The following is a 15,530-nucleotide window of genomic DNA, read 5'->3' on the forward strand; positions in this document are numbered from 1 at the left end:
GCCTGTCTGACACTGTTTTATACCGAAGTACTGTAATGATTGTAAAACTATATCTAACACAAATAAAGTTGTTAATGAATTTTCCCAATTGCTTTTTTTTTTCCATGATAACAATAATGAATAGTTTCATTATGCACATCTGATTCTATGGCAGGTTGCAGGGTTACATATTCATCAGTATACTTGGCAAGACCCATCTAATGAAATAATAAATGTGAATCCAACTGAAAGCTAAATAAATTTGTAGGCCTATATATACTATTAAATGACTTCCATCAATAGTATATACTGTAGGCTACTGTATATCAATCAATAAGTTCCTACAGGTCAGTGACAAGTCTGAATTTACTGAATAGAGCCTAGAGGGGGCAGTATAGTAACAAGACTAGACCTAAATACAGTGTTACAGCCCGGAATCAATGCCCAGTCATACAAAGCCTCTGACTGCAATGAAATCCCATATTATTATATCCAGAAGAACAATTATTACACATAAACCAGTCACAGAGTGTATACTTGAAATGAAGTTATATTTTTAGTTTATCTGAGACAGTGAGTGCAACAGGTTTTGCATTAGAGCATTTGAGTAATAGCCTAGTATAGTGCCAGCAGATGTATCAATAGAACTGATTTATTGATTTATGTGAAACAGTCATAATAAGGTATAAGAAAATACTTCATGAACATCAGTGAAAGTGGCTTGGTATTTGTAAATAAAGACTGGTGAGCATGTGTCAACTGAACAAAGACAAAAAATATATATATCTTGCCCTGGGGCTGATGTGTTTCTTTGTGTGCTATTACAGGAATATAAATATCGATGCATCACTGCTAAGTAGCATTCTAATGTTGTTGTACTACTGTTGTTTTTGGTAGTCAGGTTTGGTTGTTATTGTTGGGTAGCCTCAGACCAGTCTGTTTCAAGGTCTGGGCTCCAAATGATCAGAAGATAAGGAGGGGAAAGTTTTGCTTCGCAGCAACTCATAGACATTTGGAATGTAACAAGCGTCCCCCTGGGGTCACAGGTGAAAAAGACTTATGACTGATGATTTCCTTTTTATTTATTCTAATTTATTTATTTATTTTTCCACAGAATCTCAATTTAGCCATTGGATAAAAGAATAAAAAGTAATATTTCAATTCCAGTGTGTGGTGGAAAAGGGGTAAAAGAAAAGAAAATTAGAAAAAACTCGAGTAAAGTATATCATGAACAGACTCACTTTAGTTTCCACGACAATAAAACTGTGACCTGGATAATATGGCTACAGTAGGCTATATTATAAGGTCAAAAGTCGAGAGAGAGAGAAAAGCAGTTTAAATCAATGATTGTAAGAACTGTTCGTCAATAACCATATCATCATCACTCACACAGCTGTCGAGTGGTCCAGCTCCCATCCCCCATCTCAAAATCAAAACATAAGTACATGTGCGCAGTCCCATGTCACGTGTAGGAGAAAGTCTCAACAAAACAGACGGTATAAAAAAAGACAGTGATTGAAAACCGCGTTAGCCAATGAGAGGCGAGAATCTGGGTAGCAACAAGATAAATACAGGCCTTTCGTCCAATCAGAGAGCAGCAGGGGGCGGGTTCTAACGCCAGGGTCCGCACTGTGTTTACTTCCGTCAATATTTCCAGCACGGCAAAGCAGGGGAGAAGAGAAGCAGAGGCTGAAGCAAGACCATACAACAAAGGAGACGCTTGCCTCTAAAAAGGTTTGTTTGGTGTTATTATTTTAACTCCAGTTGCATTATTACGTAGTCGAAATTCTTCACTGTCGTCCCGTCGAGATTGCATGCGCTGAGTCGACTGACAACTTTGCCCTAGCTTGATTTTTAACCGTTTAACAATGAAACGACTTGCATTGCTAACTGTGTTATTATGGGAAAAATCTCAAGGTAAATGCGTCACAGTCGTTTTCAGGTGTGTTATTCATGCAGTTATTCAAACGCTGAGATTTTGCATCTCAGCGATTCAGTGTAATAAAGGGTTTAATATGGATAACGTGTAAACCCACTGGCCCTCTATACTTGTTGTCAGACACAGTTGGAGGCTGCAGACTGAAGCAAGGAAATGCCATGATAATTTGGATATTTTACTAATGGCTGCACATTTGATGTTGAAATACCGCTGAATTTATTGCATTGAAATATTTTGCTTTAAAAATCAGAATTGATGTGGCTTAAAGACTATTTCAGCTGCAGTAATTGTAAAAAAAAAAAAAAAAAAAAAAAAAAAAAAAAAGAAAGAAAGAAAGAAAAGGAAGGAAACAAATTTTGATGGAAATGTCCCAGGTTCCTAGTCCCTCTTTTGAACTTTTCTTAGTCTGATCAAATAACTTAGTGGATGCCAGCTGATTAGACTGACATCTGTTTGATCAATTAATTATTCTCAGCAGCTCTGAGGTTTGAGTTTTTATCCAATGTTGGTGATCAGATTTTCTTTGGGAAAATGGAATTAGAAACCTGAATACAGTATTTTGAACTTTGAAAACTTGAGTTTCCCATCTCAACTTGTGAGAGCATATGCCAGGGGTTATTTTTCAGGTTCTGATTCAAGTTATGTTAAAATCTTAATGTCTTTTCTGTGTTTCCATATAACCTAGGGCACCAAAATACATCAATCTTGTAACAATACCCCGCTGACCCCCCAGGTGTTTGGAGTGACAGCGACCCTCTGTGTTCACTGTCCCCTCCATTCCCCACCAACTAAAATGCCTTTCTTGGGCCAAGACTGGAGGTCGCCTGGATGGAGCTGGACAAAGACGGACCATGGCTGGAAGAGGATTGTCTTCTACGGTCACGAGTTGGATGACGACAACAGAGAGATAGACTTGAAAGAGTAAGACCATAACTTATTCATTTTGTCAGCTAAATCTGTACTGTCTCGGTCAAACTTTATAAGTTTAATTTGAGCAAGTAATTTACCTGATTAGATTGAATTTAACTGACTAATGCCACTATATAAGTTTACAACATATCACATTCACAGAGCATAATCATCACAAAAGCATATACATTATCAATATCCTCTATAGTCTGCTGCCGTCTGCTCTTTTATGAAGTGTTTCAAGGGCAGTTAGATTAACATTTTTTGTTACTTTTAGTGATGTTATACTATCTTGCTGACAGAATCACAATGTCTGACTTCACTTTCTCTCCAAAGTAATGACTCAGCACTCAAAACAGTGAAATTTCTTGCCAAAATTATAATATTTAATTCTTCTATATTGCTCAGCATTTATCACGTCTTTGGTGTAAGTGACTGACAGCAAGGACAACTGTCAAATGAAAAGAATGGACTTAGATTCAGTGCCCAACAATAATCATAGTCAGAGAAAGTTGTTTTTATTGTAGCCATCTTCCTTCTTTTTTAAATGTATTATGACCTTATAGATGTTTCCATAATGATAACAAGATGTAACACCACCAAACAAAAATATTTCCCCTTCTCAGGGCATTGTTGCTTATTCTACGGTTTATTGCAGATACAGTTCCATGAGTAATTTAGCTGTCATGATATTTTTCAACAGAATTGGAGGTTGCTCAGAATATTGTCATGCTAAACCAGTGTTGCCAAGAGTAGATTTGATCTTATTGCCCTGCAATTTTGTTTACAAGTTGACTGACTACAGCTGATAGACTGCCAGGGTTCTCTCTAAATGTTGCCCTGGTTGTCAGACACTGTCCAACTTCCACAAAAAAAAATCTCCAAAGTGTTTAGAGAGGATTTTTACCTTTATTAAACTGAAGCCACTAGACAGCCAACAGGATATGAAGGGATGGAGATGGGGTACGACCTGCAATATAGGTATTATGTTACAATTATATGGTAAATGACTTAAATGCCAAAGCCACAAGGGCACCCTAACGGTTGTGTGTGTTGTTAACTAGTGATGATCTGCTTGGACCATGGATTGTTGTTTGCTGCTCAATGCATTTTAGTGAGCTACTTTGCCTGGCAGCCTATCAGATTCCCTTTAGGCTTGTAACACAGTTGAAGATGAACAAGTGCAAACTGTGCAAGCGACCTGTGGCAGAAATGTTTAACGGACCAAGGTGAGTAGAGGGAAGTGGCTGAGAGTTTGTATAAAACCAGTCTTGGCCATGCTGGACCAGTGACACCATAGCTGCACAAGCAGAAATAATTCAGCCAAGCCCTTATCACGGCCTTAGCAGAGAGTCTTTGATGAGGTAATTTACATCCCACAATTGCAGCCTGTCGCTGCCAGCGGGTCGACATGGCAACAGACAGCTTTGAGTATAGGGCTGGTTTGAGTGACTCAAGAGGGTTATTTACATGAGACAAACTTGTCAGTGTATCCTGTTGAAGCAAATGGCAAAAACAACTGATTTTTTTTTTTTAGTTTATTTGTGTCTTCTTTACCTTGTGTAGATCAGAATCTGAAATATCTAGGTCAGTTGTTGTGTTTGAACTGAATTGACATCCTTCTGCAAACTGTGCACTCAAACTCTTAGTATTATTGAAAACACATTTGAACAAGTCATACAAGCTGGTTGTCATATTCAACATGTTGTAACCTAGACTCGTGTCATGAACTGAAAACTACAGATTCCTTGTTACTGGGTTGTTGTTAGGGTTAAGACAGACATTTCTCACTTCTTAATTTAGTTGTAACTCTAATGGGCACAATTCTTGTCTATCATCCACGAGACTACTATCTGTAGTATACTACAACACTCAATGAATGAAGCCCTTAGATATAACTAAAAGCACAAAGTTTGTTGAATTTGTGTGGTGTGAACTACTGCAAAACAGGGGCAATTAAAAAGAAATTCTTCAGAATCCTTCTTTTAGACCTATAATATTAGGAAACTATAGCTCGAGGTTGAATTGTCCTTCAACATACCAGTTCTTGTGGCAGAAACACAAGTTCAAACAATGCCTGTTGTGTGCTTTTAAAATACCATCCCTCCCAAAATTGGTTTAGTGAACAGAAATACTTGAATGACCACAGTTTGTTGAGAGCAGAGCTAGAGCATGTCCAGGTATTACAGACTTTCTGGTCTGTATTGCATGTGCCTCTGTGGGCAGCCTGGGTCTCCTCCCAGCAGGAGAGCTGGCTTGTTATCTGCAGGAAACACAAACTGTTTTGACGCATGCCAACTAGTGATGAGTGGTCACACAAAGGCAGTCTACTCTGCACCCACTTCCTATAGCATGTGTTTTAAGTTCTGTTTTTTTTTGTTTTTTACAACACTTGCTTGTTGATACAAACCTGACCTAATATGTCTTTGTGCAGCCTGTATTTATCTGACTCACTCACTGTTTAGCTTCAAAAATGGATCGAATGCACACTTGCCTTTTCAGGATAGCAAGAGCCTTTTGAAAATTAATAAATTCAAAATATATCAACAATATTTATATGATGTTTTTTAGAGAAACCAGTAGCAACCATCGGTTTACTATACTGTAGCAGCAGAGCTAGTAAAATCAACAAAAAATGATAAACAACTTAACTTAATCATGACACCATAACTAGTAAATAACACTTTTTGAAGGCAGACATTGATTTTACACTGAATGACAGCATGATACGCTGCGCTGGTACTGATAGGGTTAAAGGTGGAATCTCAGCTCCTGTTGGTGATATCTCCCTCAGGCCACAGTGTCGCCTTTTCTATTGATCAGCCAACCAACAATACCTCACAGTATCACATCAGCTTGTCAGCAGTCTTTTCTACAGAAAAGCAAAGGGCATGATGGCAGCAGACAATAACCAGTGATGTCATTTCTTCACATTGGCTGCCGTCCAAATGTAACCTCACTTGGAAAAGGCCAGTGACTTCATGCGGCCGAGGTACGTTTGGCACACCAACACATGTAGGCCCGGAAAGAAAGGGGAGCATTATGATGGCCACTGGCATGGTACACAGTGTTACGGAAGTAGGTTAGATGTGTTAATGTGTCTCTGAGTGTCAACAAACCTCTGTCACCTATTATCTGTAAACATTCAAGTGACAGATACAGCAGGTGTTGGACAGTTTTCTGTCCTACTGTGAAGTCCTCTTGCACTTGATAAAACAGGTAGTAAATGCTGCCTGAATGCATCTGTCCATGGTACATTGAGTAACAGAAGTGAAACAGCTAAATGTCACTCCCATGCTAAGTGTTTCTTCCTAGTTCATGTTTACCTCCTTCCTCTCAGCTCATGTATTTCAGGATACAGTTTAAATATCTATGAGTCCTTCTGAACCTGCCTGCTGCTGTGTGATGTCTTTTATTGGCTTTGTGGAGGCTGGTGCTCCACATGCAACCTGTGTAAAAAAGCCAGGCTATTGCATTCCTCACTTGTAATACACTGTGACAGAATACTGTGCTTGCATGTGTGTTTGTGTGTATGCCCGTGCGATCGGATAAATGGATAGAGACAAGGGATTACTGTAGGGCTCATTCACCCCCGATCAGTTGACTTCGCATTCGAAGCCACGTCTTCACTTATGATGCTGACGAAGACTTTTTGTTTCTTAACCAAAAGCATGTGTGATGAAATCACCCAGATTGGGACTGGTAATTTTGGTGAAGTAAAAATTTCCTTCAGCTTCTGAAAAGTCATGCACAGAACCTAACATTTGTATTTTAGACTAACATAAATATCCTCTTGCATTTGCTCTGGGGCCTGGGGTTGGGTTAGGAAAGCTCTGTATGTTGCCACCATTTTATCACTATTTATTTAAAGCAGCAAAGTCTTATAATCAGTCTGTAATAAATGAAACAAGTATAATTTATTTTATATGAGAGCAAATTACTCCTCCAGTTCAGCTAATAGTGCTTTTGAAGCTTCATGTTCTTTTTGCTGCATTTGTATATGCCAGTAGTTTGTTACCTGTATACCACTAAGGATTGGTTTCATTATAGATTCATCCTCTGATTATCTTCCTGATAAATTAAGTTGTCTTATTTTGAAATGAGCAGAAATAGTGAGATAATTTTTAATAGCATTCAAAGTAGTCAAACTGCACATATTGTCTGACCCAGCTGGAACCAGCAAAAAACTATATATATATATTACACACATTCACAATTATTTATGATATGATGTAGAAGGCATACAATTGATATCAGTCACAATCCTAATAATATTTATTAATCTATTACCGTCCACTTTGATCAGCTGACCAATATAATGTGTTGACAGTGTTGCCAGTCAGGTGCTCAGCTTCAACCAGTGGATTAATAATGCATGGGGAGTCAATTATCAGTCCACTCTGGCCCTTTGATCTTTGAGTGAAGGGTCACTGGTAAATGTGTGAGAGGAATAGATCTTGGTGCAGATCATAGTCTCAGTTTTATGTAAATATGTTACATTACAGTGAAAAAATATAGCATTTTCCTCAACTACTTTTCAAAAGGACAAGTTCCCCGTTGGGAATTGTAGTTCTGTTTAGGTCTCTAACACAGAGTATTGCATATGGATTATTTGATTTGGCACATTTGAAAGCATATTTTAAGATTAAGATAAGACATGTAGATTCCAGTGCTCAGATGATCTGCTGTCACTGACCCGTGGTGGAGAATGTAAATAGCGAGAGAAATGCGCACAGATCCCCACAAACATAATCACTTACAGTCAATAATCTGTGTAACATGCATGTTTTCATTTGGGTTTCTGTTGGAGTTGAGCCATTTCAAACCTCCCATGTTATCATAAATCAACCAGACCTAGGCTGCCAAAAAAATCAGCTAAGATATCTTATCAGAAATAACAAGGATACTTATCAATCTACCAGATTTGAATGGCTGCCAGGAATAACAGACACAGTCAAATCTATGTTCTGTCTCTCAGACTGTGGATTTACAGTACGTCTGCCATCTGCAGTGCTTCTCCCATCATGGCAGTCGCGATGAATCATTCTCATTGACATATTGTATTTTCTGGCTCTACATCATCTGAATTTACAACCATAAGAATCAATGAGTATTTGTCATTGATTCAATTTCTCCACATTGGCGGACTGTGCCTTTAATGATGGGTGAAACATATCTGTTGGACATGCAAATCACCTCCATGTGTTTTATAGGACACTAGTAAAAGGTCATGTGGTTGCCCCAGGATACTGTAGCAGAACTGAGCCAACAGTGATTTGTAATTATTTTGTTTTTATGTTTTTATGTGCACTGCTCAAACCCATATAGCGTTATTAACAAATTCCTCCGTTTCTTCCTCTGTCTAAACAGGCTCTGCAGTGACAACAAAGAAAACCTGTTTGTCGGAGACATGTGTGAGCTCACCACAACAAAGAGGAAAAAGGACTTCTACAACAATAACACCAAATCTCAGTGTGAGTTTCCACAACACATACTGTAATCACTGTTTTGGCTGCATGAAGAGTTTTTTGAATATAATTGCAGTGAAGGGGCTCCCACCTACTGAAAGCTTTGTTTACATTGGCAAAAACTTCTTTTTTTTTAACTTAGTAACTCTGTCAGAGGGAAGGTTACAGTGCTCAGTGCTGTATGTGATGGCTAATTGTAATTTTAAAACGTACTGTATGGAAACAGTCTGAAATGTTTCTCAGTGATATTTTTCAGAGGGTGTTTACACCATTGAAACATTTGTGTTGCGTGTGAGTCATGCAGCCTTCCTAAGAAGGAGCCTGTTGGAAACATTGCTCAGGCCTGAAATCCTCCATCCATGACATTTTGTCCATAAATGGAACTCAAATCTGTTTTTAAACAGATTAAAGAAGGAAAGATTAATATCTCATTCTCTCCACATCTGAGAGTCAGTGACACATACTGTAGGGAGACAGTGGTGCAAGGCTGTGTCCATATTACATTTGACAGCTCCACTTATTTTTCAGGTTCAGATTTTGCATACAAAATAATATAACAATCTTTTAAAGTATGATGTATTCTTATAGATTGAAGTTCCCTGCAGTGTGTACAATAGTTCAAACTGGTGGCACCTTGACCAACTGCAGCAATAAAATGCTGCCTGTGCTCTAAGGTATCAGCAATAGCAATACAGTCAAATGATGTTTAACAATGTAAAATGCATGACATGAGCCTTTCTGCCACATAATGAGCCATATTAGTACTACTACTGTACATGAACTACTTTTAAACGTTGTTTCACGACATAAATATATGTAACTTACTGCATAAAATACCATCTAGTAGATGATAAACAGTACTAGAACGTCAACACCTAGAAAGTCCTTGGACACATCTGTAGGAGAGCCTGTAGACGACCCACAACAAAAGGCATTATCTGTAATGCTGTCTTGTGTATTATAGTTTCTTTTAACTTAATTCAAGAAGACAGATGCAATAAAGCAGAGCCGCACACCTGGGATTCCTGGAGCTTCAAAATGTCATACACATGTTAGTAAGATGTGTCAGCTTCTTCAAATTCAGCCCATGTGTCCATTTCACTAAAAAGTCAAAACAATCAAAGCTGCACTCTGTTAATTTTAATTTGAACGGACAGTTTGAAGAGATGGGAGTGCTGTGATGGGATTGTATTTGGTTATGTTAAGTTGCACAGATGCTTGTCAGTTATTGTCAACTCATGGCACTTTACGTCTTCAGTTGTCTTCAGGGATAAATGGATCTATGTGCAGAAGGGAAGCACAAAAGAAGTGAGTACTGGGGCCTTTACTACAATGTTTACATCAAAGATTTATCTTCTTTTGATTAAAACACGCTCTATTTATTTATCTATTTTTGTGCGTGCCTACAGAGACATGGATACTGCACACTCGGTGAAGCCCTGAACCGTCTAGACTTTTCCAGTGCCATCCAGGACTTGAGAAGATTCAACTATGTTGCAAAAGTGAGCAATAACGAACAGACGTCCTTTTGAAATGATTTTATGACTTTAACCAGCCACTCTTCCACTTACTTTCTTCCTGTGTCTGTCGCCCACAGCTTTTCCAGCTAATAGCCAGGTCCCAGCTGACCTCTTTAAGTGGAGCTGCTCAGAAAAACTATTTTAATATACTGGAGAAGATTGTGCGAAAGGGTAAGAGTCCCGGAGCCAAAGACTGATTACCTATTCTGTTAATAGACTTGAGTTTAGGCCCATACCACGTTAGTGAAAGTAGCAATTTCTTTTCATTTGTTTTAAAAGGGCAAGACTCTTAACGGCCAGATTATGTTGTTTCTGTTGCCACTCATTAACCCAAGCAATCATCACAGCCAAACCACAAAACCAGTAGGACCAGCGTGCTCCATCATTATGGGATTCTGCTGCCTGGCGAAGCAATGATCCGCTCTAGACTAAGATTCAGTTTGCCACATGTATATGATGAAACTTGCTTACAACACTTCTACAGTTTCTACAGTCTTAAGAGGAAGCTTTGTTTTAGTGACAGCTTAGAAATGGAGATGATGATACTGACTATTTAATCTAACTGATCAATAAAATGTGGCATCCCTGTTTGCCTGGTTTGACTGCTAATATATATATTTTGTAATGTTTCCCTTTTTATCTGTGTTTACTTTTCAAATTTGCAATCTAGTCCTAGAGGACCAATATAATCCTCGCCTTGTCAAGGAGCTGCTAGAGGACCTGAGCTCGACTCTCTACAGTCTGACTGTCCATGTTGGCAGATGTGTCCTCGTGGGCAACGTCAACATCTGGTTGTGCCGGCTGGAGACCATCCTCAAATGGCAGCAGCAGCTTAACAACCTGCAGATTCCCAAGGTAGAGATACTGTAGTGGATCTGTGTGTGCATGTCAGTCTATAAAACCTGTAAATACTGTAGTAACTAGTTGGGCCTTATGTGATAATATAGCAAGAAAACAAAAAACTTTATTTTTCTATTAATCATTCTATACTGTCCTAATGTTATTTATTGGTGATTACTTTCTCCACAGAAAATCTGTGACGGCATGTCATTCAGCGACCTGCCTCTGTACATGCAGAATAAGATCCTTTACACGTTATCTGATGCTTATGACATCATTAACCTGGGACAGGCCACACCTACGCTGCACATCCTCAGCGAGAACCAGACGCTGTGGAAGAGGCTGTGCCACTTTCACTTCGCAGACAAACAGGTGAGAGAGGAATTACTTCATCATCAGACACAGACGAGAGCTGCTTCTGAATCTGGGATTAATTACTCTGGGATGTACCAAAGGTTGTTGCCATAACACGCTGCCAAGTAGCTCCCCTGCTGTCCACTAGAGGGAAGCATTGCTTTTTTTCCCTGTCTGCTTCTCTCTCACACGAACACCCACACACACCCACACAAATACTGTTAAAACACCCACACAGGATTGGTGTTAATGAGAATTTCAGTGATTATATTTAATTACCCTTTGTTCCAGTTATAATTAAGTTCCTGTCCCATGTGTTTTAAATGGGTGTTAAATGGTTTCAGCCTGAGTGTTTATTTACAGCTGTGTGTTTCTGTGTTTGTGTGTGTATATGTGTGTGCGTCTGTGTGTGGATCCAATACACAAATGCAGTTCTGTAGGAATTTGGTGCTAACCAAGAGTGACAACGTGGACTGGAAGCTGATGTTCTTCACGCTGCAGAAACACTACCCCAAGAAGGAGCAGTACGGAGACACCTTGCACTTCTGCAAACATTGTAGCATCCTCTTCTGGAAGGTAAATAAGAAGCTTAAACACGCCAACATTATACAGCATCATGTAGAAAACACAACATGATAAACCAGAACTGTTCATCGGACTGCATGTAATTTACAATTTCTACGTTAGATCAGAGGAAAATGTCCACCACACGTTTTAACAGATTGGTTTAACAATTTCCCCTTGGGGATCAATAAAGTATTCTGATTCTGATTAGCCTTTCACTACTTATGCAGAAGCAGACCAAGTGTGTACAAGAACTTAAACGTGCACCGCTCAAAGAGACTTTTCTCACAGACCTGTTATCTTTTAAACATAGGCGTTTATCAGGTCAATATCCAGTCCGTACCAGAACACACTTGTGTCCTTTTGGGCAACGAGACAAAACATCTTTTATCATTTGGTATACTGAGGGAAAGTCTGACATACACTTTGAGCCTCTCACACACTGATAGCTGTCTTTGGCAGCCACTGAGGTCTTAAATTATAATTAAAATCCCATCTTTCAGATTTTGCCTAATTACTGATCAATTTACTTTGAATTCATAAGACCAGCACGAGAAACTTCATTTTCAAAAACAATGTTCTCATTACTCAAAGGGGAAAAAACAAGTCACACATGTGCACTGTTGATAATGTTAGTCATCGTGGTCCACAAATTCTGTAAACATTGGCTCCTATCAGTGTACTTAAAGGTCAAACAAGTGACTACTTTGACTAAATCATTTGTTTGACACATGAGAGCCGATCACTAATCATGTGTAGGGCAAAGATCATGTTCTTGATGGTGTCAACACGTTGTGGGGAAGTTTTGTATGTAAAGGAACTAACAGTGCTTGGATTGAAATTGCCACTGTTGCTATGGGATCTGATCCCTAGTTGTCCTCCTTTTGATAATTCACTTCCCACGATCTTGTTGTCCTCCCTTTGCTGGGTCCCTACACTGTCTAACCTCTTCCCTCTCTGCATCCCTCTCCTTGCTTTTCTCCCCTCCCTTCCCGCCTCTCCACCTGGTTCCCTTTCCTCCCCTGATTCCTTAAGGATCGCCACCTGGCTTTGTTATTCAAGGTACTTTCTGTCCCAAAATGCCTTTCCATTTTTTCTGTTGATCATTTGTTTCATTTTTCTCCCCATGATCTGTTTTATGACTCTTTCTTTTACCATTTTACCATGTTTCGCTTGAGCTGTGTTTTCAGTCGCGCCTCTGTGCTGAGTTTTTAATCGCCTCTAACCACATTGTTAAAGAAAACATGTTTGTTGATCATAAACTTCACTCAATGTTGACTTGTTTTGTCTGAAACAAAACTGTCAGTTGTCATTGATTGTAACTCAAATGTTTCTTTGTGTACTCTAATGTCCAGGAAGTCCATCATACGTTTTTAGGAACTACTAGCTTGTTATAAACTATTGGTTCACTAAATTTGATTGCACTATTAAAACTAAAAGCCAGCACAAATCTTAATGATGTATACATATTGTAAGGACTGAGAAACATCTGTTATACCTTCATCATCTTTATATCTTCAATCAAAAACAATCAACTATTGAAGCCTGCATGTTACATGATAAAAAAAATAAGTTTTAGTTTAGTAAGTTACTTGATATATTATGACTTCTAGTCCGTTGTTTATAAAGTTATTATTTTAATTTGGGATATTCAGTGTTATGTCAAAAATGTGATATGACAGAAAATCTTCCTAATTTTAAACAGATGATATATTGTTTTAGTTGTGGCTTAGTTAGCTACAGTTACACTTGGCAGTGAGGCACTGCAAGGCTGAAGCATCTGTGATCAATAGTTTTCTATTACAAATGGACAAACTGACTACTCTGCCCGAGGTTTCACTATTAACTTTATATGGTGATTTTGTGTCGGTGTTGTGTTTACAGCCTGTATGTGTTGCCAAGAATTCAGTTAATGCAGGTTAGAGTAATCTCTTTGTAAGCACTTGTCTGTGCGGTGGAGTCCACCTAGATTTAGTGATGCATGAATCTCCACTCACTCGCTTGCATCACCAAGAATTTACTAACACCTGCTGCATCCGGCTCCTGTGTCACATGTCACAGCACGAGTCACTGCCTCTCCGCTACCTTGGTAACGATTTGGTTGTCCACTGTGTTTCAGGACTGTGGCCACCCGTGCACAGCCAACGATCCTGACAGCTGCCTCATGCCCATCTCTCCGCAGCACTTTATCGACCTCTTCAAGTTTTAAACCCTCCATGCCGTTCTTCAAGCGAAGCAGTTGTTTATCCTCACTCCCCAACCCGAGAGTGTGTAAGAGACTTTTTACCCAAATACAAAAGGGCTTCAACTGAAAGAACTTTTTTTATGTCTTCATTTCCTTACGCACAAATGTTTCCACAAGACAAAGGAAATATTAAATGTGTATGTTTGTGGATTTTAGGAATGTTGGCGATGGATGATATATATAAAAGAAACCTTCATGTTTTTCCTCTTTCCACACAAACATTTGTCTTCTAGACAAGAAAATCAACTCCTGACAGAGAAAAGAAAAAATCATGTGTAAACTTAATGTCAGATATGTTGAAAGGATTTATATGTAAAAAGGAGTTGTAGCATGTTTATGGTAGATAAGTGGTGACAGGTAAAGTGTAAGGTTTTTTTTATTAAAATGACAAAAAGTAAAAATTCAGTGTTGGAGATAAAGGTGACCCATGTTGACTGGTTGTGTATTTAATGGAGTTAAACTGTCAGCTTTTTGCTTGTTTTGTTTTCAGTGGTATTTTCCTGCAATAACTGACTGCATGTCATGTGTGAGTCTCTGTTTACATACTATATGTTGTCCCTTGTGAATTTGTGCTGTGTTCTGTGTACACTGAAGGCAACAACACTAAGAGATAATAATGTAAAACTCCATTAGTCGTACAAGTTTTTACAATCGACTTTTGTCAGAGCTGTCGAGTGACAGAGAAATGTAAAACATTATTTATTAGTGGAAAAAAAGTTTTGTATTCTTCCTCCAACTTTTGTAATATTCCTTTACTCTTGATGGTACTATCATGACTTTTACGGGACAGGAACTAGCTAATAATGATTATTAAATATTTCTAAAAACCTGCCTCTGTTTTTTTTTTGTATTGTGTCTTTGGGAATTTACTATATAAACAGGTTTTTTCAAATATATATAACTGTCTACCCTCCTTAAAAAACTGAGAGAATCTGACCACAGGCAAAGTTTCATGATTTCGTGATTTTTTTTTTTTACCTCATAGTGAGAAGAAAGTTAACATTGGAAAATGAAAAAAGCTGGCTTGTGTGCAACTTTAGAAATTGTAGTGCAGTGTTGTAATTGAGGTACACCATTTTTAAAATAACTTTGTGTTACAAAAAGCAGGCCAGCTCTAAAGGTTGTGCATTGCAGGACTCTGTTAGACTGCCTCTGCTCTGGTCACTGTATCAGTGAAAATCATCTAAGTGTTGAAAGTAAAGTCCGGTAAGTCAAGCCATGTACATACTCCAAACTGCAGAGCGTTGAAAGAAGAAAAGCCAGACAGTCAAGACTGGAGCTTTATTCTGCTTTGAGAAAATGTGACCCAGCCTTTTAGTGAATAAATACAGGATACAGGCATCCTAGGAAGTGGACCTGTATCTGTTCACTTCTGGCTGCGATGAAGCAGATTTCAGTATATCAAACAAATCCAGTAAACAAAGGAAAGGAGAAGAGAAAAGCAGAAACCAACAACATTTTTTGAAGTTTGTTATTCACCTAAAAAAAATCTAATCATTGTAGAAATGAAAGTACTCTTCACCATCTCAGTCCTATACAATATACATATATATGTATATGCAAACAAACAGCATAACAGAACTGAGCTGGCTATAATGCACACCAACATTGCATCTCCTCCTGTGGGTGAGGCTAAGGGTTTTCTTCACACCACTATTGGGAAATATATCAAAATTGGCGCAGCAGAGGTGCATGCTGGGTTAACCCTTAGA

General features: G+C 38.5%; 1 protein-coding gene across 3 annotated transcripts; it reads left to right on the plus strand.

The window, feature by feature from the left end:
* Positions 1 to 1,666: 1,666 nt before the first annotated feature.
* fbxo25 (F-box protein 25) lies at positions 1,667 to 14,610 on the plus strand. 3 transcript variants are annotated; one of them, XM_084000992.1, is made up of 11 exons: positions 1,667 to 1,722; positions 2,662 to 2,839; positions 8,198 to 8,301; positions 9,554 to 9,603; positions 9,705 to 9,797; positions 9,893 to 9,986; positions 10,486 to 10,670; positions 10,845 to 11,027; positions 11,442 to 11,585; positions 12,609 to 12,635; positions 13,693 to 14,610. In XM_084000992.1, exons 2-11 carry the CDS (start codon positions 2,712 to 2,714, stop codon positions 13,780 to 13,782), a joined length of 1,098 nt encoding a protein of 365 aa, XP_083857118.1. In that variant the 5' UTR covers positions 1,667 to 1,722; positions 2,662 to 2,711; the 3' UTR covers positions 13,783 to 14,610. The 3 variants fall into 3 exon arrangements, with proteins under 3 accessions (XP_083857118.1, XP_083857117.1, XP_083857119.1); XM_084000991.1 differs by having other exon boundaries at positions 1,669 to 1,713; positions 2,604 to 2,839; XM_084000993.1 differs by lacking the exon at positions 12,609 to 12,635 and having other exon boundaries at positions 1,669 to 1,713; positions 2,604 to 2,839.
* Positions 14,611 to 15,530: the final 920 nt, after the last annotated feature.

Source organism: Trachurus trachurus (assembly GCF_905171665.1).
Source record: "Trachurus trachurus genome assembly, chromosome: 24".
NCBI classification, from domain to species: Eukaryota; Metazoa; Chordata; class Actinopteri; order Carangiformes; family Carangidae; genus Trachurus; species Trachurus trachurus.

Excerpts from the sequence above, each read along its gene's own strand:
- fbxo25 (XM_084000992.1), top strand. The coding sequence starts at position 2,712 with ATGCCTTTCTTGGGCCAAGACTGGAGGTCGCCTGGATGGAGCTGGACA. Across the intron at positions 9,987-10,485 it reads GGAGAAGATTGTGCGAAAGG|TCCTAGAGGACCAATATAAT; the intron begins GTAAGAGTCCCG and ends TTTGCAATCTAG. Across the intron at positions 12,636-13,692 it reads ACCTGGCTTTGTTATTCAAG|GACTGTGGCCACCCGTGCAC; the intron begins GTACTTTCTGTC and ends ACTGTGTTTCAG.